We start from the raw sequence: 20,817 nt of genomic DNA, 5'->3' as shown, positions 1-20,817 counted from the left end.
AATGAAAAGCAATCTTGGGTCCAAGTGGAAAAACTGCCCCCACTTAGGTTTAAGAGAAATAAAAATATGAGAGGGTACTGGGAGGAGAGGCGGGGCTGATAGTGAGTTGTAAAGAGAATAAACAAATAGATTTAGTAATAAAAAATAAAAATAAGAGTTCTCTCATAGCATTGCCTGGTTATTTAACTTTCATGCTGGCACTGGAAGTTGTTGGTTTAGTCTCATTCTTGGCCAGTTATCCTAGTTAGATGAGAAACTCAGAGATTTGCAGCAACCAGGAAAACACAAAACTGGGTATACAGGGTAACTGGTTTCTTCCTGTTTTCTCGGGTCTTCAGCAGTTACTAATCTGGTATTACCCACTGACAATGAACCCGATCTCAAAGCAGACTTTTACAAAGCCTTGAAACAGGGTAAACTGAGTCAGACTGCCTTGAATCTGAATCTTACTATCACTGTGCTATTATCGCTCCATGACCTCTCCAGGTCTATTTCCTCATCTGATAAGGGGAGAATCTTTATTTTTCAAGATTGTACCATTCGGCAAAGTGAAAGACATTGGTAGATAACTGGAAACCCTGGTTTCAGAAAGGGAGTGTTAATTAAGGCAATGTGTGCATCAGGAGGTCCTTTGCTTTCAAGCTTTTCAAATATACACAGGGAATCTAATGGGAAATGATTCAGACAGCTCCAGAGATCGTTGTAGCTGGTGTCACAATTACATATTATGTCAACATGCTCCTACCCCTTGACCATGACCAGCACCTTCTGTGCTGCTCTCTATGCTGCCTCCAGCAGAGCAGACACCATAGTCCTTAAATGCACCGGGAAGTGCCTGGCGCTTCATTTTCTGTTGTTATGGTGAAGCAACATTTTCTTGTACAACACTGTATGCTCACTTGTGGCTGGGAAAAGCTCCCATTCTCAAGGAAATAGATTTCTAAAAAGCTGAACATGTGTTCCCACCTTCTCCCATGCTGCCTAACTGGCCGCACATCTGTGGTTTCCTATCTTCTAAGTAGCTGCTCTTAAAATTCAATGAGCTCATGAAGAAAAGGCACAGACATTAGGAATCAAGGGGGAAAGACAAAACCAGCCAACCAAACAAATTAAAACTAAAAATAAATTGTTCTTTTTGACAAATGTTGAGATGGGGTCAAGATCTTTAATGCAGAAATATTTCTCCCTATTTAATTTTTGAATACTTGTCTTACTCATTATCCTAATTTAAAACTTTCAAATAGTATTTACATGGGAAAGGGCTTCGATGTACAAACCTCCTCACTTCATATGTGGCCCCACACAGAATGTTAACTTTTCTGACTTTTCCTCAAGTTTACAAATGAGACTACACACCGAGAGAGATTGCACAGAATGACAATGTCACATTTCAAGCACAGCCACGGGGTGATAAGAAACTCTGATCTGAGGAGTGACATGCCCTAAAGATTCAAGTCAAGATTTGCTTTCTTTCAAACACAGAAGATTAGATCGCTATAAAGCTGAAAGATCTGATTTTGGTTGAGAAAGAAACAATGGTTTGAACCAGCTAGACTGTAAGTAAAAGGAAGAAGCTGGATACTCACTAGTGTGATCATGAGCAAGGAGCTGAGAGAACTGTGGTAGCCTGTGGCTACCAGAAGCAAATACACACACACACACACACACACACACACACACACACACCTTTCTATCTAAAACTACACCTGAGCTGTTAGCAGCCCAGAGGTGTCCTGAGAAGAGGCACAGGAAGAGCCTAACATTTTTCCAGATGCTTCCTCAGGAGACGCAAAAACTCATGAACACTTAAAGGGGAAGCAAAGTGTGTGTGTGTGTGTGTGTGTGTGTGTGTGTGTGTGTGTGTGTGCACGAGAGGGGGGGAGCGCTCCTGCGAACATACCAAGCTCCCAGTGGGTAAAATGTGTGTGTGCACATACCAAGCTCCCAGGGGGGCAATAATCTGCACAAATTATAAATGCTTCAACAGTACATGAGAAGATAAAATAGCTGGCTTGGACATTTTAATATCAATTTCTGAAGAAACAAATAAAAGAAGGCAAAGGAGTGGAGGGGATGAGAAAAAGAGCCAGAACTGCAGACAGGACAACCAAATACAATGTAATCTTTGACTAGATGAACAGATAAGGACACTGTGTCAAGGTTAGTTTTTCTGAGTGTGATAGTAATAGGAATCCATATATGACAACTTTTTTGTTGTTCTCAGGTGATAGATGCTGAAATATTTAAAAATCAAGTCCTGTTATCTGTAACTTATTTTCAAATGGCTCATCTAAGGGGGCAGCCTAGGGGCAAGGAGAATTTCCACTGTACTGTTTTCTCGGTTTTTCTTTCAATGTGAGTGATTTCTAAATAAAAATGTAGGGGTGAGGCATGATGAGGTGTGATAAGACTCCCACACAAACAGGGAAGGATACAGAGATGGGGGAGGTAGGCTGTTTGTAAATCACAAGGGCATCTGAAGCGTCTATGTACTGTTCCTAAAAATAAGTTTTAGGAATGAAAGAAGCCTATATACTAACTGTATTGACCTAAATCTTTCTATGTCATAGATTCAGCTAAGTTATAGGACACAATGAGAGTCCTATATAGGCGATGAAGTATGGTGTGGCTCTCCGTAAAATGGAACAAAAGATGTCTGTGAACAAAGAATTCTCTAACATCTATATAATATAAAAATGCTACATGTAAGTAGCTATGTGTATTTTTAAGAATATAAAAATGTTCTTTTAAAACATTTTATCTAATACTCACTCTTGCATATACAGTTGAATTAACCCCACCACCACAGCTCCCCCACCTGCCCCCTACGTCACCAGTTAGATTGTTTCTAGTTGAGAACACACTTACAGAAGGAAAGCTGGGTCATCCACTAAGAGTGTGTGACCTGAATTCTGTTCCTAACAGCAATGTAAAGAGGCCCACCCACCAGCACTTGTAGCCACAGCTCCAGGGAGATCTGATGCTCTGCCCTCTGGGGACACCTGTATTCTTGTGAACATATTCATACAAATACAAAAGCACACAGACATAATTAAAACAAATCATCTTTTTAAAAAAGAAAGAAAATACATTTAGCTTCCCTTGAAGTTATAAGCGGTCTTACTGTCTACTGATACTTGCATTCTGTTGCCTTGCTGTGTGAATATGTGTGTACACTTCCCAATTTGTGCTTCTTTGAAAGAAAGGGGTCAGGGGAAATCTTACTTTTAACTATCACTCAGGTTACTGTGCCATCCAAGTTACTTCAAGAGAGCGGAAGGTATTTAGTGCCACCATCATATTGGCCATGATAAAATGAAAGTATTTATATTTTAATGATGAAAAGTCAAGAACTGAATACTATAATAATATCAAATAAAATCTATGTGCCACTTGAGAGTCCAGGAGGTGTTTTCACAGACATGAATTTCTCTGCACAGATGTAAAAGGGAAGGGAGTAAGAACTAAGATAAACAAGCCAGCTAGCTGACTGTGATAAACAAACAAAGGTGGTGAATAGCTACAGGCATCCTAAAGGTTTACAAAGCTGTAAAGAAAAAACTCACCGGTTATGTTTTGATGGAAGTGAACAACTAGCAAACGCTGCAGAAGGCAGCACAGCCTGGTGCTTTACAGTAAGACTGGCAGCAAGGTACTTCTCAGCTGCAGTTTTAGATAGCCTGCTGGCCTCCCTCGGTCACTGGGTCAGTCAAGCCCTCGGGTTGCTGCCCCTGACCTTGCTCACTGTGGTGGCATGTGAGTTTGACAATAACAGACTCTCACTTGTCTCACAAGGAGGCTGCAGACATGGATGGAAAGGACCCTTCCCTGGTTATGCTTTTTTGCCTCTACACCTGTGAAAAGTGGTTCAAATATCAAAATTTAGAATGGAACATTTTAAGGCTCCTGGAAGCACTGGTGTATTTTCATTTCTACCTATTGTTCCTGCCAGCTTGAGTCTTTTCTCCAAGGATGTGGCTGGACGTGGAAGGCTGAGAGGTAACAGGCTCACTGGCAAGAACTCTGCCACGAGAAACAGAATGCTCTTTGAGGAGCACAGCCCGAGTACCTAAGTCTGCCGGAATCATCCAGCCCACGCTTGCCATCTCTAGAGGCCAAGGTAAGGTGACTTCCTAGCTTTGCTAAGATTCTAAGAAAGGATAAAGGAAAGCATTCCCCAAGATGTCAGAGTATAGCGGGCAGTTAGATCTTCCCCTGCCCCTCCGTGCTAACGTGGTCACCACAGAAAGGCCTGTGCAGAGGCCTCGGAAAGACCACAACTACATACTGTGACACGAACAAAGAATTCCACAGAACCCACCCAATGTCTTACATCGCCTTCCAGATATGACAGGAGCTAAAATGTTCCCCAGGAGTTCAGGTAGCCCCCATTCCATTGTTCCCTGTCCCTAAAAACTGGGCTTTTCTATACTAGACCCTTCTGTTCCCAAAAGACACTGTTATAACAAGTAGTGAGAAAAACTGAACATGCCCCATGTTGACTGGCTGCGGAGAAGCAGCATTTCCATCACAGGTTCCATGTCTAAATGTTCAGGATCAGGCTGGTTCTTTCCTCTCCACTTATCTGACTGCAGTTCTCACCGGTCAGAGTATTTCTGTTAATCCTTTAAAACTATACTGGATCTTCTAGAATAACTCCCCTACCTCGAGTCCCCCACTCCACCTCTGTAGCACAGGTCACAGAAGCCCAAATGACAACCACCAAGGGCAGGCATACACTGGAACAGAAGGTGCTTTCCCAGGTCTGCTGCAGGTTTTTAGTTCCCGACCTGCCCATGGGAAAATGAATGGTGCCCAGCAGCGTGACTTCAGGCTGCATCCTATTACAGGCTTCTGTGTAAATCACCAGAACAAAGCCTGTGCGAGCTACCAAAATGTCAGACAGAAACCGTGTCGCTAAACATTATTAGCTATTTTTAACTATTACAAATTTATATCGCCAGAAGACCCTAAGCTTTGCACTCCCAGTATCTCTGGTAATATACCCATATTTTATTTTCAATACACCCTTACCTCTATTTCTAGCATTGGTCATTTTGTGCCATGTAGACAAAGCTCACCTAAGACAGTTCAGAACCGCTATCTTGTTGGAGCACATATTCTAAGAGAAAAAGAAACCAATAACTCTAACCCTAATATAGAGTACGGAAATGGGACAAAAGCCCTTCTTAGACACAATACCTATAGTTTCTTGTTAAAAACTAAACCTGAAGAGCCCAGGTCACTGCCCAGAAATAGAGTATGGCCATAAAGGAGCAGACTCCAGAAACCCTAAGGTGCCTGTGGGCTGTTCTATAGACACAGGAGTCATCTGGACAACGCTGACAAAGTCCCTCCAGGTTCTCAGGGTGGGGACAGAGGAGAAAATGAACTCCCAATCTTTACTGCTGCTCACACCAGTTCAGAGGAAGGAGGTGACATCATTTCCGTACAGCACGTAAGGGACTGACTCACTAAGGGTGAGATAAAGAAGGCCACTGCTATACTTTATTTCTAAAGTGTCCCCAAAGGTCTGTGTGCAGTTTGCACCACAGTCAAGCCTTGGCTTGAGTTCTGTGTTAGCAGGAGCCACCCCTAAGGATTAATGGGCTGCTCTCAAACAAGCCCAGGGTAATTTTCTAACTCTGATCCAGGAATCCGCACACTGAAAGATAAATGAAGTGTACCTTATGGTGGGAGCACTGTAACACAGCCAATAAAGCAGGTCTCTAAAGGGCTCATCTCAAGCAGACCGCTAATGAATCCCTATCATCAGCCCTTCATCAACCAAACGTACAAGACAAAGAAGACAATCACTTTAGCCAGAATCAGAGGGGTGGAAGGGAGGGAGGGAGGGAGGGAGAGAGAGGGAGAGAGAGGGAGAGAGAGAGAGAGAGAGAGAGAGAGAGAGAGAGAGAGAGAGAGAGAGAGAGACAGAGAGAGAGAGAGAGAGAGAGAGATAGTGCCAGAGTAAGGTCGTCCAGGTGCTCTTAGGTACTATATAATTACTAACACAGCCTACGAAATAGGTAAATTTAAAGTTCTTGAACAAATCAAGATTCTAACATATTAAGAAAGACATTATTTTCAGAAAAACAAGATATTTGAAAGATAACAAAATTTCTATGAATTTACAGTAAAAATTTTACAAGAAAAAATAGACATAATAAAGAGATAATCAATAAGCTAGAAGAGAGTATATAGAGAAAATTACCCTAAAGAAATGTAAAATAAGTTTTTGTTATTGTCACGATTTGAATGGTGAATACTGGCAAGCCGAAGTCGCGGTTGTGTGCAGTGCACAGGCCATGGAATTGTTAGTTAGGTTAGATCTCCTTTCTTCTAAGCACACTTTCCCTCTTTCTCTGCATTTAAATCTCATAACCAGAGGCCACCATGCACAGCACATACAGCCACTAACAACGCCAAGGCTTTAAATGCATATAAACAAATCAGAAGACATCTATAAACGAAAGTCAAAGTTCTTTCAGCCCCAGTTATAGAAGAACACAGATTAGAAGCCGGGGTGGTCGGTCCTGGCTGTCAACATGACTGGAACTAGAACCACCCAGTAACTGCTGTGGGGTCCCACATGAGGAGGTCTGGGGCACAGTGTGCTGCTCCCGTTTGCCTCGTGCCTGCTCCTTGCTGCTCAGTCCATCTATCTGTCGCTGCTAATCCTGCCATTCTTTACTGGTGTCATGACACAGCTTCTTCCCTCTTCTGACGTGGACTGAAGACCAGGGGCTCTGCGGGAGCCATCCAAGCCTGCAGTGCCAGGCTGCAAGAGCTGGGGCATCCAGCCTTTGGACTGAGCAGCCACCAGCTTCTCACTCTCTCCACCATAAAGGCAGTCACAACTGGACTGCCTAGCTCCAACTGTGCAAGCCAATCTAATACATCTCCTTTACTAGCTATAGTCACTCTATTAGAGTGCTGCTCCTCTAGTGAGCCCTGACTAATACAGAACCCAGTTATTAAACTGAGAGTCAGCCTGGTTCTGAGTGGGTGGCTGTAAGCATGGATGGGCCGTCACAACAGGACTTTCTTCATCTGTACATACAGGACTAGACCAAATGACTTATGCATGTCTTCCTACTCCGGCCTCACGGGATCTGCACATTCAAGGATGGTTCCTGCACGATCTGCATAATTTACTTGTAGGACAAGGCTCTACGCAGAGCTTTGCTTGCATTTTACTCTCGATCACAATGATCTGGATTTCTGGGCTAGTGAAGATCAAAAATAAAAATCCAGAAGTGGGAAATGAACAAGAAATGGCTTCCAGAATCAAATACACTGACAGAAGCTTTAAAGAGGGAGGAGGAGGGAGGGAGGTAATGGTTGCAAACACTGTACTGTGCAGTCTAAAAAGAATAGGCTATTGCTAACATTTACTGTATGATCAGATAGCTTTGTACATTTCAATAGCTCTTCAATGCACCATTATATTACAACTCCTGCAGTAACTGATGTTGCTGATAACCTAAAGCAATCAAATAAAGATTACCCTATGTTCAAGATACTCTATTTAAAAGTAGAGAAAACACACGATATGTTTTAGAAAGATACCCATAAATAGGTTTGAAAATATCAAGTTTTAGATGTTTGTAAAATTCTTTCATACCTTCTCTTCCTACACACACACACACACACACACACACACACACACACACACACACACACACACACACACACACATTTTCTAAACAAGGTTTAATCAAGTTGCTCCAAAAGACCCATGAACTGCTTTTTCGGAATCTTAAATAGAAGTTCCTCTAAACAACACACAAAGGGTTGATCGACTGTATGAAAGCAACACACTGATGAGAGTAAAATCATTGGCATGACTGCAGTTAGAGCACATGCAGCAAATGGTGCATGAAGACTGGGTGGTAGCAGGTGAGAGTGCTTCTGAATGGGAAGGCTTCCAAGAACCTACTGAGACATGGGGCAAAGTCAGAAGAAGGAAGGATGCAAATGTTCCTCCATGAACAAAGGGGAGGTCACCAAGTCCAATGGGGGCAAAAGTTCATCAACACCAAGAGACAGCCAGGTATGCCACTAGGACTATTTAGATCACTGGGATAGTCTAAGGGATGAAGAGAGCCCTCCACTCTTGGAAGCCTGAGTTCACACACCTGTGTTAGCGTTAAGGGATACAGATGAAACTCTCCATCCCTAGAACACAAAAGTAAGAGTACACTGTAACAGGGAATCAGAGTGATGGGCAGGAATCAAGTCTGAGGACACCATGTAATTATGACTACCACAGACTTCATTAAAGGAAATCACAGAAATGGGAAAAAAATGCTAACAGGACACTGCCACATTTTGTCCTCTAACTTAGCCAGATAAATATCCCTAAGTGTGAACAGACAACGTACTAAACAGATGGGAATGCAGTGTGCCCAAGACTCATTTCCACAACGTTTTCCTGACTTGTTATTTTGTGCCTCAGTTTTAAGTTAAAAACAACTTTGTGATTACATTCAGAATTAAGGGTCAGAAAGGCCCATCAGCTGGTCCTCTCTAGATCTAGTGAAGTCTTTCTAAACTGATTAGACCCTTCAAAACAAGCTATTAGTAATACCTGCTATGTTTAGAGAGCAGAAATACTGCTGACTTACCTAACTTTAAATAGTTGTCATTAGGATTTCAAAAATAAATTAAACCCAAAGTACTTTACAAAAGCATTGCGTCATCATTTTCAGAGAGACAAGACCTCTTTTTAGTGCAGTCTGCAGGCTTGGATTCAAGAATGAACATCCAGCACAACATGTGCTGTGTGCTATGTGCATTGTTATTGGGTCCCTAGGGGTGGGCATCACAACATATTTATTATCCTTTTACGTGAGCCTTGTATATATATACTCTTGTGCATAAAAATTCTGTAAAATGTCGCAAACAACGTTCCTGATTCATTCTGTAGGTGCCAGGACCAATTCTGAGCAACTCTGTCTGGAAAACCCCAAAAGCTTTTTTAGACAGACTAATAGTGAGGAAAAAGGAGAGTGCTTTTGCACACACAAATGAAAAAGAAATGGCTTCTATGTCTTTGCCCAGTTTTGGAAAAGAGAGGCCTTGTGTTTACAGGGGGTTTGGTGTTACACACAGAGAAGAGTTTCCAAACAAGCAACACAAAAGCAGATCACTGGTCTCCAATCAATCTCAGCAATGGCACAGCCTGATTCTCAGAGGAACTCACCTGCCGAACCACAGTGCCATCCTTGCCACCAGGGGCAAGTGTCCTCTGTACTTTTTCCTACTTTGGGAATGAACCAGGAGAGCCCACGCTGTGTGTGTGTGTGTGTGTGTGTGTGTGTGTGTGTGTGTGTGTACAGGCACACAAGCATATATTCCAAACAAATCGGATGCCTCAATAAATTCTCACCACTCCTAGAAACACTATTTGGCCAATTATGGGATGAATAGACTTGTAAATCCTATGACATTTTAGCAAATAGATATATTTTGTTTTTAATTTTCTTCCTCTTCACATCCAGAGTATTTGAACAGAGAAACTAGAATGATACTGATAAAGAGGAAATAACCAACTCACAGCAAATAACCTAGGATCCTGTTTATAGTACTGTAGGCCAATAATTAGTTAATAATTTAAGGGCAATCTGTACCACAGAAGGAAGTTTACTAGGTCAAAATAATAAATGAGGCTGCACCCTTGCTAATAAAAACAGAGAATGCTGTCCTTGGTTTGGCTGTAATCCTGCCAATAAGCAGCAAAATGTGCTGTCTGACCTTTCCAGTCTGAAGATTCATGATGGAGTTTCATAAAATCCTAAAACTAAGATAAAATAAGAAGATAAATTATCTGTGCTCCTAAAACATATTCAGAAGGGTCACTAATTCAGAACAAGAAATGGCAGCCAGGTCAGAAGGGCAGCCTTGACAGAAGCAGACATGGTGCAGTCAGTGGACATGGGGTTGAAGAGGCGAAGACGGCATTATATTTATACATACGTGCATTTGTACATATTGACATTTATGAATGCACATACATGCATGAGCACACACCAAACAAACAACAGTCAAGCTCAGCTGCAATAAGAGAATCTCCTGGGGACAAAGCTGTGGTGTGAGTTTAAGGCCATGTAGTATCCACAGGCAGACACAGGCATCAGGGCAGCTCTGAGACAAGGGCACAGACTCTGAAGCCACACAACTGGAGTTTTTAATCCTGGCTTCTCCACTTACCTTCTGATTGCGGTAACCATAGTAACTACCTCACTGGGTTGGTAGGAGGTTAAAATAAGCTAATCTGCCACAGAACAAGCACTCTGTTAGTAGATCATTATTGTAAACACAGCTGAAACCTCCACCTGTGGGCAACTGAAAACACCCTGAAGCAGAAATCAAGCCTCTGAGCCCATGAAGGTAAAGATCTTGTGTGGCTTCTGAAGAAAGCTTTGAGCCAAAACTCCTGGTCCAGTCAGAAGACTTCACCAGCTGGAAGCAGACACGGAGGAGGCACCCACCTCAGGTCATGGGGAGAAACAACTCTGAAAAGGCAGATCCCTGACCTTGCATCTGGCTACAGTGCATGACAGAACTCTGGTAGTACCTAAGCTGTAGGAGGTTGAGAAATTAATGCAGAAAACTGTTCATTCGATAAAGACCAAGGGGCCCTGGCAGAAGCTGTCACAAATTCACCTCTACAGTTCAGGGTACAGTCAAGTTGGAAACCACATTGAACACAGAGAACAGATGATACCCACACCTGGAACCGTCCTGGCTAACACTTCCAGAGAGAACAAATTACCTACAGACACAGACTCCGCATCAGCAGTACCAGATGCCTGAGAAATGTGCAATCGCATCTTCAAAGTGCTGAGGGGAAATAAATGTCAACATGGAATCCTACGCTATCCTTCAAGACTGAGGAGAAGCACAAACAGCTGCATCACCCACAGACCCCGAGAGCAGGAGACACTAGAACATGTTTGCTCCAAGAGGACAAACCAATGAGGGCTTCTTCCGTGTCCCCTGCCTGAACTTACAAAACACATTGTGCCTACAAGAGGACAGTCACATCTTCCCCCTGGGTTACGTGGAGGGAGTGGTCTTTCCTCCTGTGCTCTGAAGACATCTGTTTTTGAAAGGTGCTTCCTCCCACTTGTCTTTATTTAACATCAATCTTTAATACTTTAACTGATAATAAAAAGCGGTGGTACCCAACTGAAACCCTGACACACCCAGTTCTGTTCCTAGATGCAACCACCTTCAGATCTTTGGGCAGATCATCTGGTATTTATCTTCCTATTTTTAAACAATACTCTGTGCCAGAAGACCTTTGGAAAAATCCATCACAGGCTGGTGAAGGCTAAGGCTGCTTTGCCATTTGCCGTGTGATAAGCCTTCCGTAAAAATGGGCAGAAGGACGGGTTTGGTGAGCTGTTACAATGAAAGACACAGTGTTTAGAACTTGGAGCCACACAGTGTGGCCCACTTCGTTTCCAGAATTAACTTACGACTTTCACAGTGACAGAATAATAACAGGACTTTCCCCGTGTTTTCCTGTAACTATATCATAAGCACTGATCCATGCTGTACAGCTTTCTGTCTGTTAAAAACTAGAGCATGCCCACCCTGATAGTGAGCTGGGTAACACGGAAGTCCATGAGGTCAGGCTGCTAGGATGGCAGTTCACTATGCCCAGGGACAGGCGCTCCAGCACATCAAGAGCTTGAATATGGGTGAGTGCTGTGAGGATGGAGGGAAGAAAGGGTCTCCGTCATTTGGACTTTTGGGAGAGGATGGAAAGCGTTGGAGGACTTTTATCTTGTGTATAAAACAAAAAGAAAGCTTGGTGAATAAATCCCGTGACTAAAAGTCCATCTCGAGCAATCTAAATTGTGTATTTAGTACCCAATTAAAAATGTAAGCAACAAAACAAAAGTGGGAACAAAACAGTAACAACCATTCCCACCCTTCCTCTAAAAGAAAGGAAACAAATCCAAGCTACTAACTAGAGGTCTACAACGAGGGGAACGGGAGCGTGGGAACCAAAGCTGTTTCGTGAGAATCAATTAATATCTCTGTCTCTGTCACTTTAGGAGTTTAGATCGTGACTCCCAATTACGGTAAATACAAGTTTAGTTCTGCTCTTGTAGTCCCTGAGTTGTGTCATAGAGTTTGTTCAATTAGAGGCCGGGGCTTCTTAAATATGCTCTCTCCTAGGGGATTTGGTGACTTCACTTCTGCTCTAGAGCATCCTGTCATCTTGTAGTTGCTTTGCGTTGGCTTCTTTGTACCTGTGTGTACCCTCCTCATAGAGCGCAGCTTACAGACACCTGCAGTTCGCACCCCATCTTCCCCAGTCCTCCCTCCTCTCTGGGGCCTGCAGGAGCTGCTGCAGAGCTGGCTACCTGGAACTCCTCTTTACTCCAGGAACCTGGATAAGGGAAGGCAAATCTTAAGAAGCTGCCTGTTTAAAACTGCCATTATTCTCCCAGCACACCTAATTCTCTCCTCCAGATGGAAGTCCCACTACTGAGAAGTCTGCTTTCTTCCTGACCCCCGTCCTTTGCGTATGACCTGCCCTTTCATTTTCCTCTCTCTAAGGGGCTTCCGGATCTTCTCTTCAGTCCCAGTGGTCATGAACCTCATGGCATGCCTGCCTTGAGGCCGATTCTATCCTTTGTGATGGGTGGTTGGCAGGCCCTTCCCTTTTGGAGATGCATGTGCTTCAGTCCTAGGAAATGCATCTGTATTGTCTGTGTGATAGCTTCCTCACACCTTCCTACCCATCGGACACGGAACTACAGGCTGAGTCCCTAATTTTCTTCTAAAGCATCTTTTACTGTCTACTGCCTCCTGGCTCATTTAACTTTTGTTTGTATTAAGGACTCTGTCCACCATGTCCTGTCTGGTGACCTGTGTGGAACTACATTTTAAAGTGAGTTATTCAAGTGCTCATTAAACACTGTCTGTGACGTGCCAGGGTCTGCTGCCTGCCTGCCTCCCACTTGAGCAGTCAGGAGGCTAGGCACTGGTTTACTGAGAGCCCCACTCCTGTGCAGCAGCCTCAAGTACTCCTGGGCCCACAGTCTCTATAACCACCTGATAGATTCTTGTTTGGGGAAGGACAGAAAAGGAAAGACAGGCAGACATAAGGTGTGAGCACTAGAGGTTAGAAGGCAGCCATCAGTGCCTACTCAGTGCTAGTGGCCTATGGAACATGTTCTGACCCCCGGTGCTAGTTATATCCTGGTTTTCTTCTATCCTCTTCTTAGTCAGGGTTAGTATTGCTGTGATAAAACACAGTGACCAAAAGTCATGAGGAGAAACAAATATTTGACTTATATATCCTGAATCCATTGAGGGAAGCCAAGTCAGAAATTCAAACCGGATGGGGACCTGGAGGTAGCAGCTGATGCTTTGGAGGAACGAGGATTGCTTTTCATGGCTTTCTCAGCGAACCAGGACTGACAACCCAATACCATCCAAAACTGGCTGGGGCCTCCCCTATCAATAACAGAGTTATGTTCTCCAGGCTTGCTACAGTCCTATCTGAAGGAGGGATTTTCTCCACTGAGGTTCCCACTTCTCAGAGGATTCTAGCTTGTGTCAAACTGACATAGAACTTAGCCAGCACTCCTGAGTACAGTCCATTTACTTTTTGCTTAGTAAGTGTTACAAACGCCTTGTATTGTGACTGCTCGTTCTATGTCTTCCAAAGCATGCTCTATTTCTACTATGTACATATACACTAGCAGGTACTGTCACAGTGAGCTTAGTCGCTCCATGAGGGCACGATGACCTGGCTCAGAGCTGTCTCCACAGTTAGAACTTGGTAGACAGAACCAGCGTCAGCTGAGTGAAGGACTGAAGGCACACACAAAGGGAGATGATAATTCAAGTAGAAGCCTGCTTTCTACCGAATCAGGAGGTAATGCCACACACTTTGAATGCACTCAGTCAAGTGTTTGCTGACTGATCTTGAAATATTTTAAAGCACTATTTTTCTCTTATGGCTACTTGGACCTTCCATAATCAGCATCTCTTTTAACAGGTCAGCAGGCAAAACAAATCACACATAGACCAATTGCATGCTACAGAAACACTTCAGTCTTTGAACAGCATGTCACTACATTTTGAACAAAGCAAATCTCTTCTAAATTAAGGATACATTAAAATAAAACTTAGCAACTTTCTATTCTGCAAATAGAATAAGCATTCTTACTGAGAAATACCTGTCCAATGGACTATTATGGCTGAATGATATGACCGCAGTGTTTCTATGGTTACGAGATTAAATGAGGGTACCAATTGTTGTGGGCAGCAGGTACTTTTGCTGTCACGGGCAAAGCAAAAACTGTGCTTAATAACTCAAAGGAATCCTTATAAAGATGAATGTCGCCACTCACTATGTGTTAATTCTAATAGGTTAGATTTATGAAGCACTGATTACTTGCAGTGACTAAGCATTCTAAAAGAGTTTATTCATTTAATTCTCATAAAAATCCAATGAGCCTAATACATTACCCTCACTTTGCAAGTTAGAAACTTAGGCAAAAGAAGATTAAGTGATCTATCTACACAGACATTCTATTCGTCTCAATGAAAATTTTATCTTTAGCACTTCCCTATGCCACTAAAACATTTTCATAAACATTATCAGTGGCTTCATAATACTCCACTGTATACATTTATCACAATTTACTCAACCGTTCCCCCCACCACTGGGGAAACTCTGGTTGTTTCCAATCTGACATTATTACAAAGAGTCCTGGGGTAAACATCACTGTATTGAAGTCTTTAACCATTTTTTCATCGTTTGCCTATGACAGGCTCCTAAAGAAACAGTGGGTCAATAAATACTTGTTGGATGACTAAAATATACAAAACAATACAAAACTTACAAAAGTCTCTTCATACTCTCATAAGATATCTTCCTATCTATCCCAACAACAAGTGAGTATTCTGTATTTTTTGGTGGTCTAATTTTTATATTTAACTTGTAAATATATTTTTATTTATTTTAATATATATTAAATTGTAAGTATAATACATACAGATATATAGGTAGAGATAGAGATATATACAAAAAATTGTTTTATGCACAGGAGCTGTATAATTTTTCTCTAAATAGCTAACCAATTTTTCCAAAATCATCAATTAAGTAAATCATTCTTTTTCAATGATTTTTGGTGTGTGTATGTATGTGTGTGTGTGTGTATGTGTGTGTATGTGTGTGTGTAGTATGTGTGTAGTATGTGTGTGACATGTATATACCCTCATGTATACATTCCTCACTTTTCTGAGCAAATACTTTCTCCTGGTGATTATTTTTTGTGGGGGAGGGGGAACAGGATCAATAAAATAAGTGCTATATTTTAATATGTTAATCAATTGTTTATGTAGAAATGGATAAAACGTTAAAAATACAGACTGATATCTAGACAAGAGAGAGGAGCTCTTTTTAAAGGTAAAAGATTGCCAGGAAAACATGTATAACAGAAGTGAGGTCTGAGGAGCAGAGCACATGAAACCAAGACTTCAGAGCTGGTAAAGGAAAGCAGACATGAGGAGCATCAGTGGGTCGGAGGTAGAAGATGACACAGCTGATTACACAACACACTACTGTACTCCAGTCTTCAAACACCGTCTCTCAAGTTCTTTATTAGTTACAGTTACCAGATGCAGAGTAAAAACATCACAATACTGTGTCCATGGGTCTTAGAGATGTATTCTAGAACATTTTAAGTTGAATTTCAGGCAAAAAAGAGAGGGATGAAATGCTTTAAGTGATATCTTGGCATGAGAATGTCCATATTCCTCAGCTCACAGACTAAAATAGGTTCTATAACAAGAAGAACACTTCTGAAGGGCAGGCTGAGCAGCGGGGCTGAGAGAGCAGCCACAGCAACTACTGTAGCCGTGAATACTGCTGGCTTTGATGAGGAAAAGCAAACCCTTGCTTAGGAAAACTACAATGGTGGCCTTTCCTGCAATCTCAATCCAATATTCACACATCCTCCATGTACTCACTGTTTAACTGGCCTGCTGATCACAGAGCAAGAACTTTCTAGAGTACATAACATCCTTCCAAATATGCTAGCCTGCTAGTAGTTTTGAACTGTCTGTACTATATGACTTTAATTAGGGACAACTGAGGAATCTATTATCTGCTTATAACTGCTTATATCTGCTTATCCAAAACTATGTTTCTAAATGTACCCTAAGACTCTGCTAGGTATCACATTCCCAACTGAGGAGAAAATAAAAACCATCAAAAGGCTCAAGTGCTTACACTGAGACTCTTGATGGTCAACTACAACATATAGACAAAAGGTTCCCAGCAAAGAAGGAAAGGGGCAGAACTGCTATCTAAACTTCTATTTCACTCATCTAAGTAGATACTGTATCTGCTATATGTGAGTCTTCACCCAGAAAAAAACCCGTTTTTAAAGAGAATATATCCCTTCTCCAGCAAACAGGAACTACTCCTCCATAGGCAGACACTTTTTGGTAGAAAGATAAACTGAGAGGATGGAAAACTTCCTTTAGAGAGACCCAACAGCAAACAGGCAGTGGCCAGGGATGTGGTTTGGACAGATGCGATCCCTCACAATGAAAAGCCCAACTAAGAAGAGTTCTAAGCCTGAGACACTGCCTCAATCCAATCAAAGCTCTGAGTAAAGCAGACACTGCCAACTGCCTGGGCAGTTCAATCAGCCTTCACTTGTATTTAAACGTCTCCGAGTACAGAACACACTCATGACAGTCCCTGCCTGTGACACACTCATCATCACCCTGTCTACACATGCTCCTAAAGATGGAAACTCCATTCCCACTTAACAGGATAGGGTTCCTGAACAGAATGTGAGCCACATACTAGCTCAAATATTTACACAGCTCCTTCCATCTTATTCTTCAAAATGCAACTCATTACATAAAAATGCCATAGTAAAAGTCTTGCTGACGGTGACACTGGCTCAGTCGCTCTTTTGGATAACGAGAAAATGAGTGGCTAAATCAATAACCAACTCTCTTTTATACTGTAGTGGTCTCTTTTCTCCATTACTGACTGATTCTTAGCTTTTAATAACCGAAACCATATTGCTCTTACATTGTAAAATCACATACTATATGTTCTTTTTTGTGTTCTCCTCAATCCTCCATGTATCAGTCTAATTCCTACTTGATTTCTCAGTGTGGACAACACTTTTTACCAGACATTCCTCCTTAACTAGATACACTACTATAATTTCTTACAACAGTACTTACATGTCCCTCCTTTAAATTCCAAAGCCACCCTTTGCACATTGCCATTGTAAGAATGATCATATTGTACTCTACTTGTTTGAAAGACATTTGCCCTGTCCATCTTTGAACTCCTCTTAAACAAAGATCTCTGCTCATCTGCATCAGGCAGTTCCTATCAGTATCTGGTGTTCGATAGGCATTTAAAGGTGTTTGTGAGAGGAGTAGATGCTATGGATACACTCAGAAAACAGAATTATAAAGACATGAGTTCATAAACAATTAATGCATCATGCTTAATTCCCTAATCAGTAAAATTCCCCTAAGCAAATAGTTCCTTATCTATATTCAGCATGATGTAAACGTTTTCTAATAAAAATATGATATAAAACACCTTACCGGTAAAGTTCCAGGAAGAGATGCATCGAAGTAAGAAACCAAAGAATTTGGGGGTGCTGCAAAGCATACTTGAGCTCCAGAGAAGAGTTTAGAGTTAGAGGAAATCTGTGCATGAATTTCCAATCCTACCACAGCAGCCCATTTGTGTTCACTAAAAGGAAAGAAAATGGTTAAAATGTTAACACTTATCACTATATATAAATTCTTATAAGCCTATATTTCAAATAATAATCTTACTTGTGTTTTAAATTAAAATTTTCATATAGTTATATTTTAAAATGTATCCTCTTATTGGTGAATAAATTAAGTGTGCCTTATTAGTTAATAAACACTAAGTAAATGACTCAGCAAATAATAAAAGCTTATCTTCTCATCCTTATTTAGGTCTAATACAAATCCCAGGAATCTGGTTCTAGAGAAATGATGGCTAGTAAATAAATTATCGTCCATATTTTGAGTTCACTGTTAACAGTGTGTAGCTACAGAAGCAGGGTCACACAGATATCATAGACTACCATGACATGGTATTCCTGAAAACTTGTGCAAAAGAACAGTGAGCCATTAGAGAAAACTTTTTTCTATCCTCCAAGTCACATCCAGTTCTTGAGATCTAAACTTAAATTCTTTCATTTGTTCATACTTGACTGCTAGCAAATCTTAGTAAATACTGGAAAATGCTGTACTAATGTCTTTTATCTGACCATTCCTACTCTGGTGAGCCAGTTCTCTTTGGGGAATTAAAATTCTCTGTTCCTATTCTTCACATCTCCAGAGCAATTTTCTATATTATACAGATTTTTATTCATGGGTCATGGGCATCCAGTTTTTTTGTTTTGTTTTGTTTTGTTTTGTTTTTTTAGCATTCCAATAGGTGAAGTTCTACATCAAATTAGAAAGGGGAAAAGATTAATTTCTTCTTTTTAAATGTTGGGAATAAAGTTTGCAAGTGAGAGGAAATAAATTAAGAAATTCAGAAATTCTGCATGCTCTAATTACTAATTAATTTCTGCAGTTTCATTTCGTGGAAAGAAAATGGTCTAGTTTATGAAAAGAACAGAAACGAGATGCTTTGGGACATTTTTCCTCACTTCTTCACTGAAATGCTAAGAAGAATGCCAACATCAACAACAACAAACATTTTTAAAAATTGCCTTATGTTCCTGTATTTTAAAAGACGCTTTAAATCGTGTACGCTGAAGCAACTATCAGAAGTACAGGAAAAGCAATTCTTGACAGAGTCGGGGAAAGATTTCATCAGTCGAGTACATCCTCCTAGATTTAGACAAATATGCCTATCATAAAACCACAGCTAGCTAGTGCTTTCTAATAAGACCTCCAATAACATTAAGCTCTGCTATCTGGAGCTTTGTACAAAGGCTATTTTCTGTCTTTAAATTATTGCTAGCCCGTAGTAACACCAAATGCTCGCTACATACGAGCCAGAGTCTAGTGTCACAGACAACCACACTACTTAGCAGAACAAAGTATTCCAGTCTTCTGTCTCAGAAGACAGCTGGAGGAAACACTATTTTACACTCATACGTTGCCCAAATATGCCTACTTTAGGACAGAAGTTTAAGTGTGAGGGCAAAGGTGTCAGACCTGGTTTTGTGTTTTCATTTAGGTTTAATTGCCCTATTACACAGGTGACCACCCTCCAGTTCACTAAAACCCTCAGGCTGTGCTGCGGAAGCCATTATCTTCGTTCCGCACTTCCACGAGACAGGCAAAGGTACGAAGAAAATATACCCTTTCCTCGGCTTCTGAGCCGTGTGGAGGGAAGGCTGAGCCACTGAACTCTGTCTCCTAGCCCAGTTGTATGTGGGCCCAGTCTGAGAGCCACTTCGGTGGCAGGACCAGTCGTCTATCCACGTTAAAGCCCAGCGTCTTCTGGGGAAACACAAACGCAGCACGGGCGCCGCCATTGCAATGCCGAAGTCCCGGTCAGGTGACCCACCCTCCCTCTGCCGCGAGGCTCCCGGGGAAGTGTAGTTCTGGCAATGCGCCACAACGCACGTACGGCTTGGACCTGGACCGGAAAACTACTATTCCCGGCAACCCAACTCAAAGGCTGCCGGAAATCTGTTAGGGAAAGGCGGAAGCGGAGATATGGGAGGGGTTGTGGGTCATGTGTGACTCCTCCTAGCGGGGAATTGAAGAGATTCCTGACTGTAGTAGAGCTTGTGTGTGTGTGTGTGTGTGTGTGTGTGTGTGTGTGTGTGTGTGTGTGTGTGTGTGTGTGTGTGTGTGTGTGTGTGTGTGTGTGTGTGTGTGTGTGTGTGTGTGTCTGTGTGTGTGTGTGTCTGTGTGTGTGTGTCTGTGTGTGTGTGTGTCTGTGTGTATGTGTGCTTGACAGACAGTTCTTTGAGGAAGAGCCAAAGCTAGAAAGACTCACCAAGGATTTTTATACTCAACTTAAACCCGTGAGTTGAAACAAATGACCCATCACCACAAAGGCTTCCTGGACCCTCCAACGCATTTCTTTGTCTTACTCGCGCACTTCGTACACAAATTTGTGCATTATTTCAAACAATACATATTTGCATGCTTGCTATATAGACCTAGTTCAATAACCAGGCAACATTGACATACTAGAAAGCAAGACTTTATGGCTGTTATATTTTATAGTATTGATATTTTAGGGAGAGGAACATAGAAACGTTTTAAAAAATAAATTGTTTTCATGTCTGAAAAAAAATTAAACTTTTATGTGCTTTTTACTTACTATTTTTCTTAGCCAGTGTCTGAAACAAATTCTTATGTTAGAAAGCTTTGATAGAAAAAAGACATAACCTCAGTGGATTTCTTTTGTTGTCTGACTTCAGAATTCATCCTGGGCTGAGCATATACCTCTGCATTTGCCTACCATGTAGAAGATGCTGGGTTCCAGCCTCAGGAAGGCAAAACCAAAAAGAGCCTTTCCTATCCCTTGTTGAAATTCCAGCTGATTTTTTTTTTAATTGAAAACCTGCTCTACAATAGTCCTCACTCTAATCATCCAATTTTAACTGTTCTCATAGTACCTAACAACTATCATTGGCTTCAGTGGATCCTTGTATTCACCACAGTATTTCCAGAGTCCAGAGTAGGCACCTCGAGAATATTTGAAGTAGTGCAGTGTGGTAAATGTATTTGACAAACGGGGGCTGTTGAGAGGGTATGTTCTTTAGAAAAGAGAGAACAAATTGGGGT

General features: G+C 41.7%; 1 protein-coding gene across 1 annotated transcript in view; it reads right to left on the bottom strand.

Annotated features, from left to right (window-relative positions):
- GATB (glutamyl-tRNA amidotransferase subunit B) overlaps window positions 1–19,550 on the bottom strand; it is a gene marked incomplete at its 5' end in the record, with an annotated part of 66,959 nt that extends 47,409 nt beyond the window's left edge. Inside the window, 2 exons of the mRNA XM_080916314.1 lie at window positions 17,626–17,776; window positions 19,375–19,550. Coding sequence (XP_080772440.1) covers window positions 17,626–17,776; window positions 19,375–19,550 — 327 coding nt within the window. The remainder of the gene's footprint in view (window positions 1–17,625; window positions 17,777–19,374) is intronic.
- Window positions 19,551–20,817: the final 1,267 nt, after the last annotated feature.

The sequence above is a fragment of the Micromys minutus genome (genome assembly GCF_963924665.1).
Source record: "Micromys minutus genome assembly, chromosome: 4".
NCBI lineage: Eukaryota > Metazoa > Chordata > Mammalia > Rodentia > Muridae > Micromys > Micromys minutus.
Note: the sequence above shows the minus strand (reverse complement) of the source record. Positions and strands in the feature narration are given on the sequence as shown.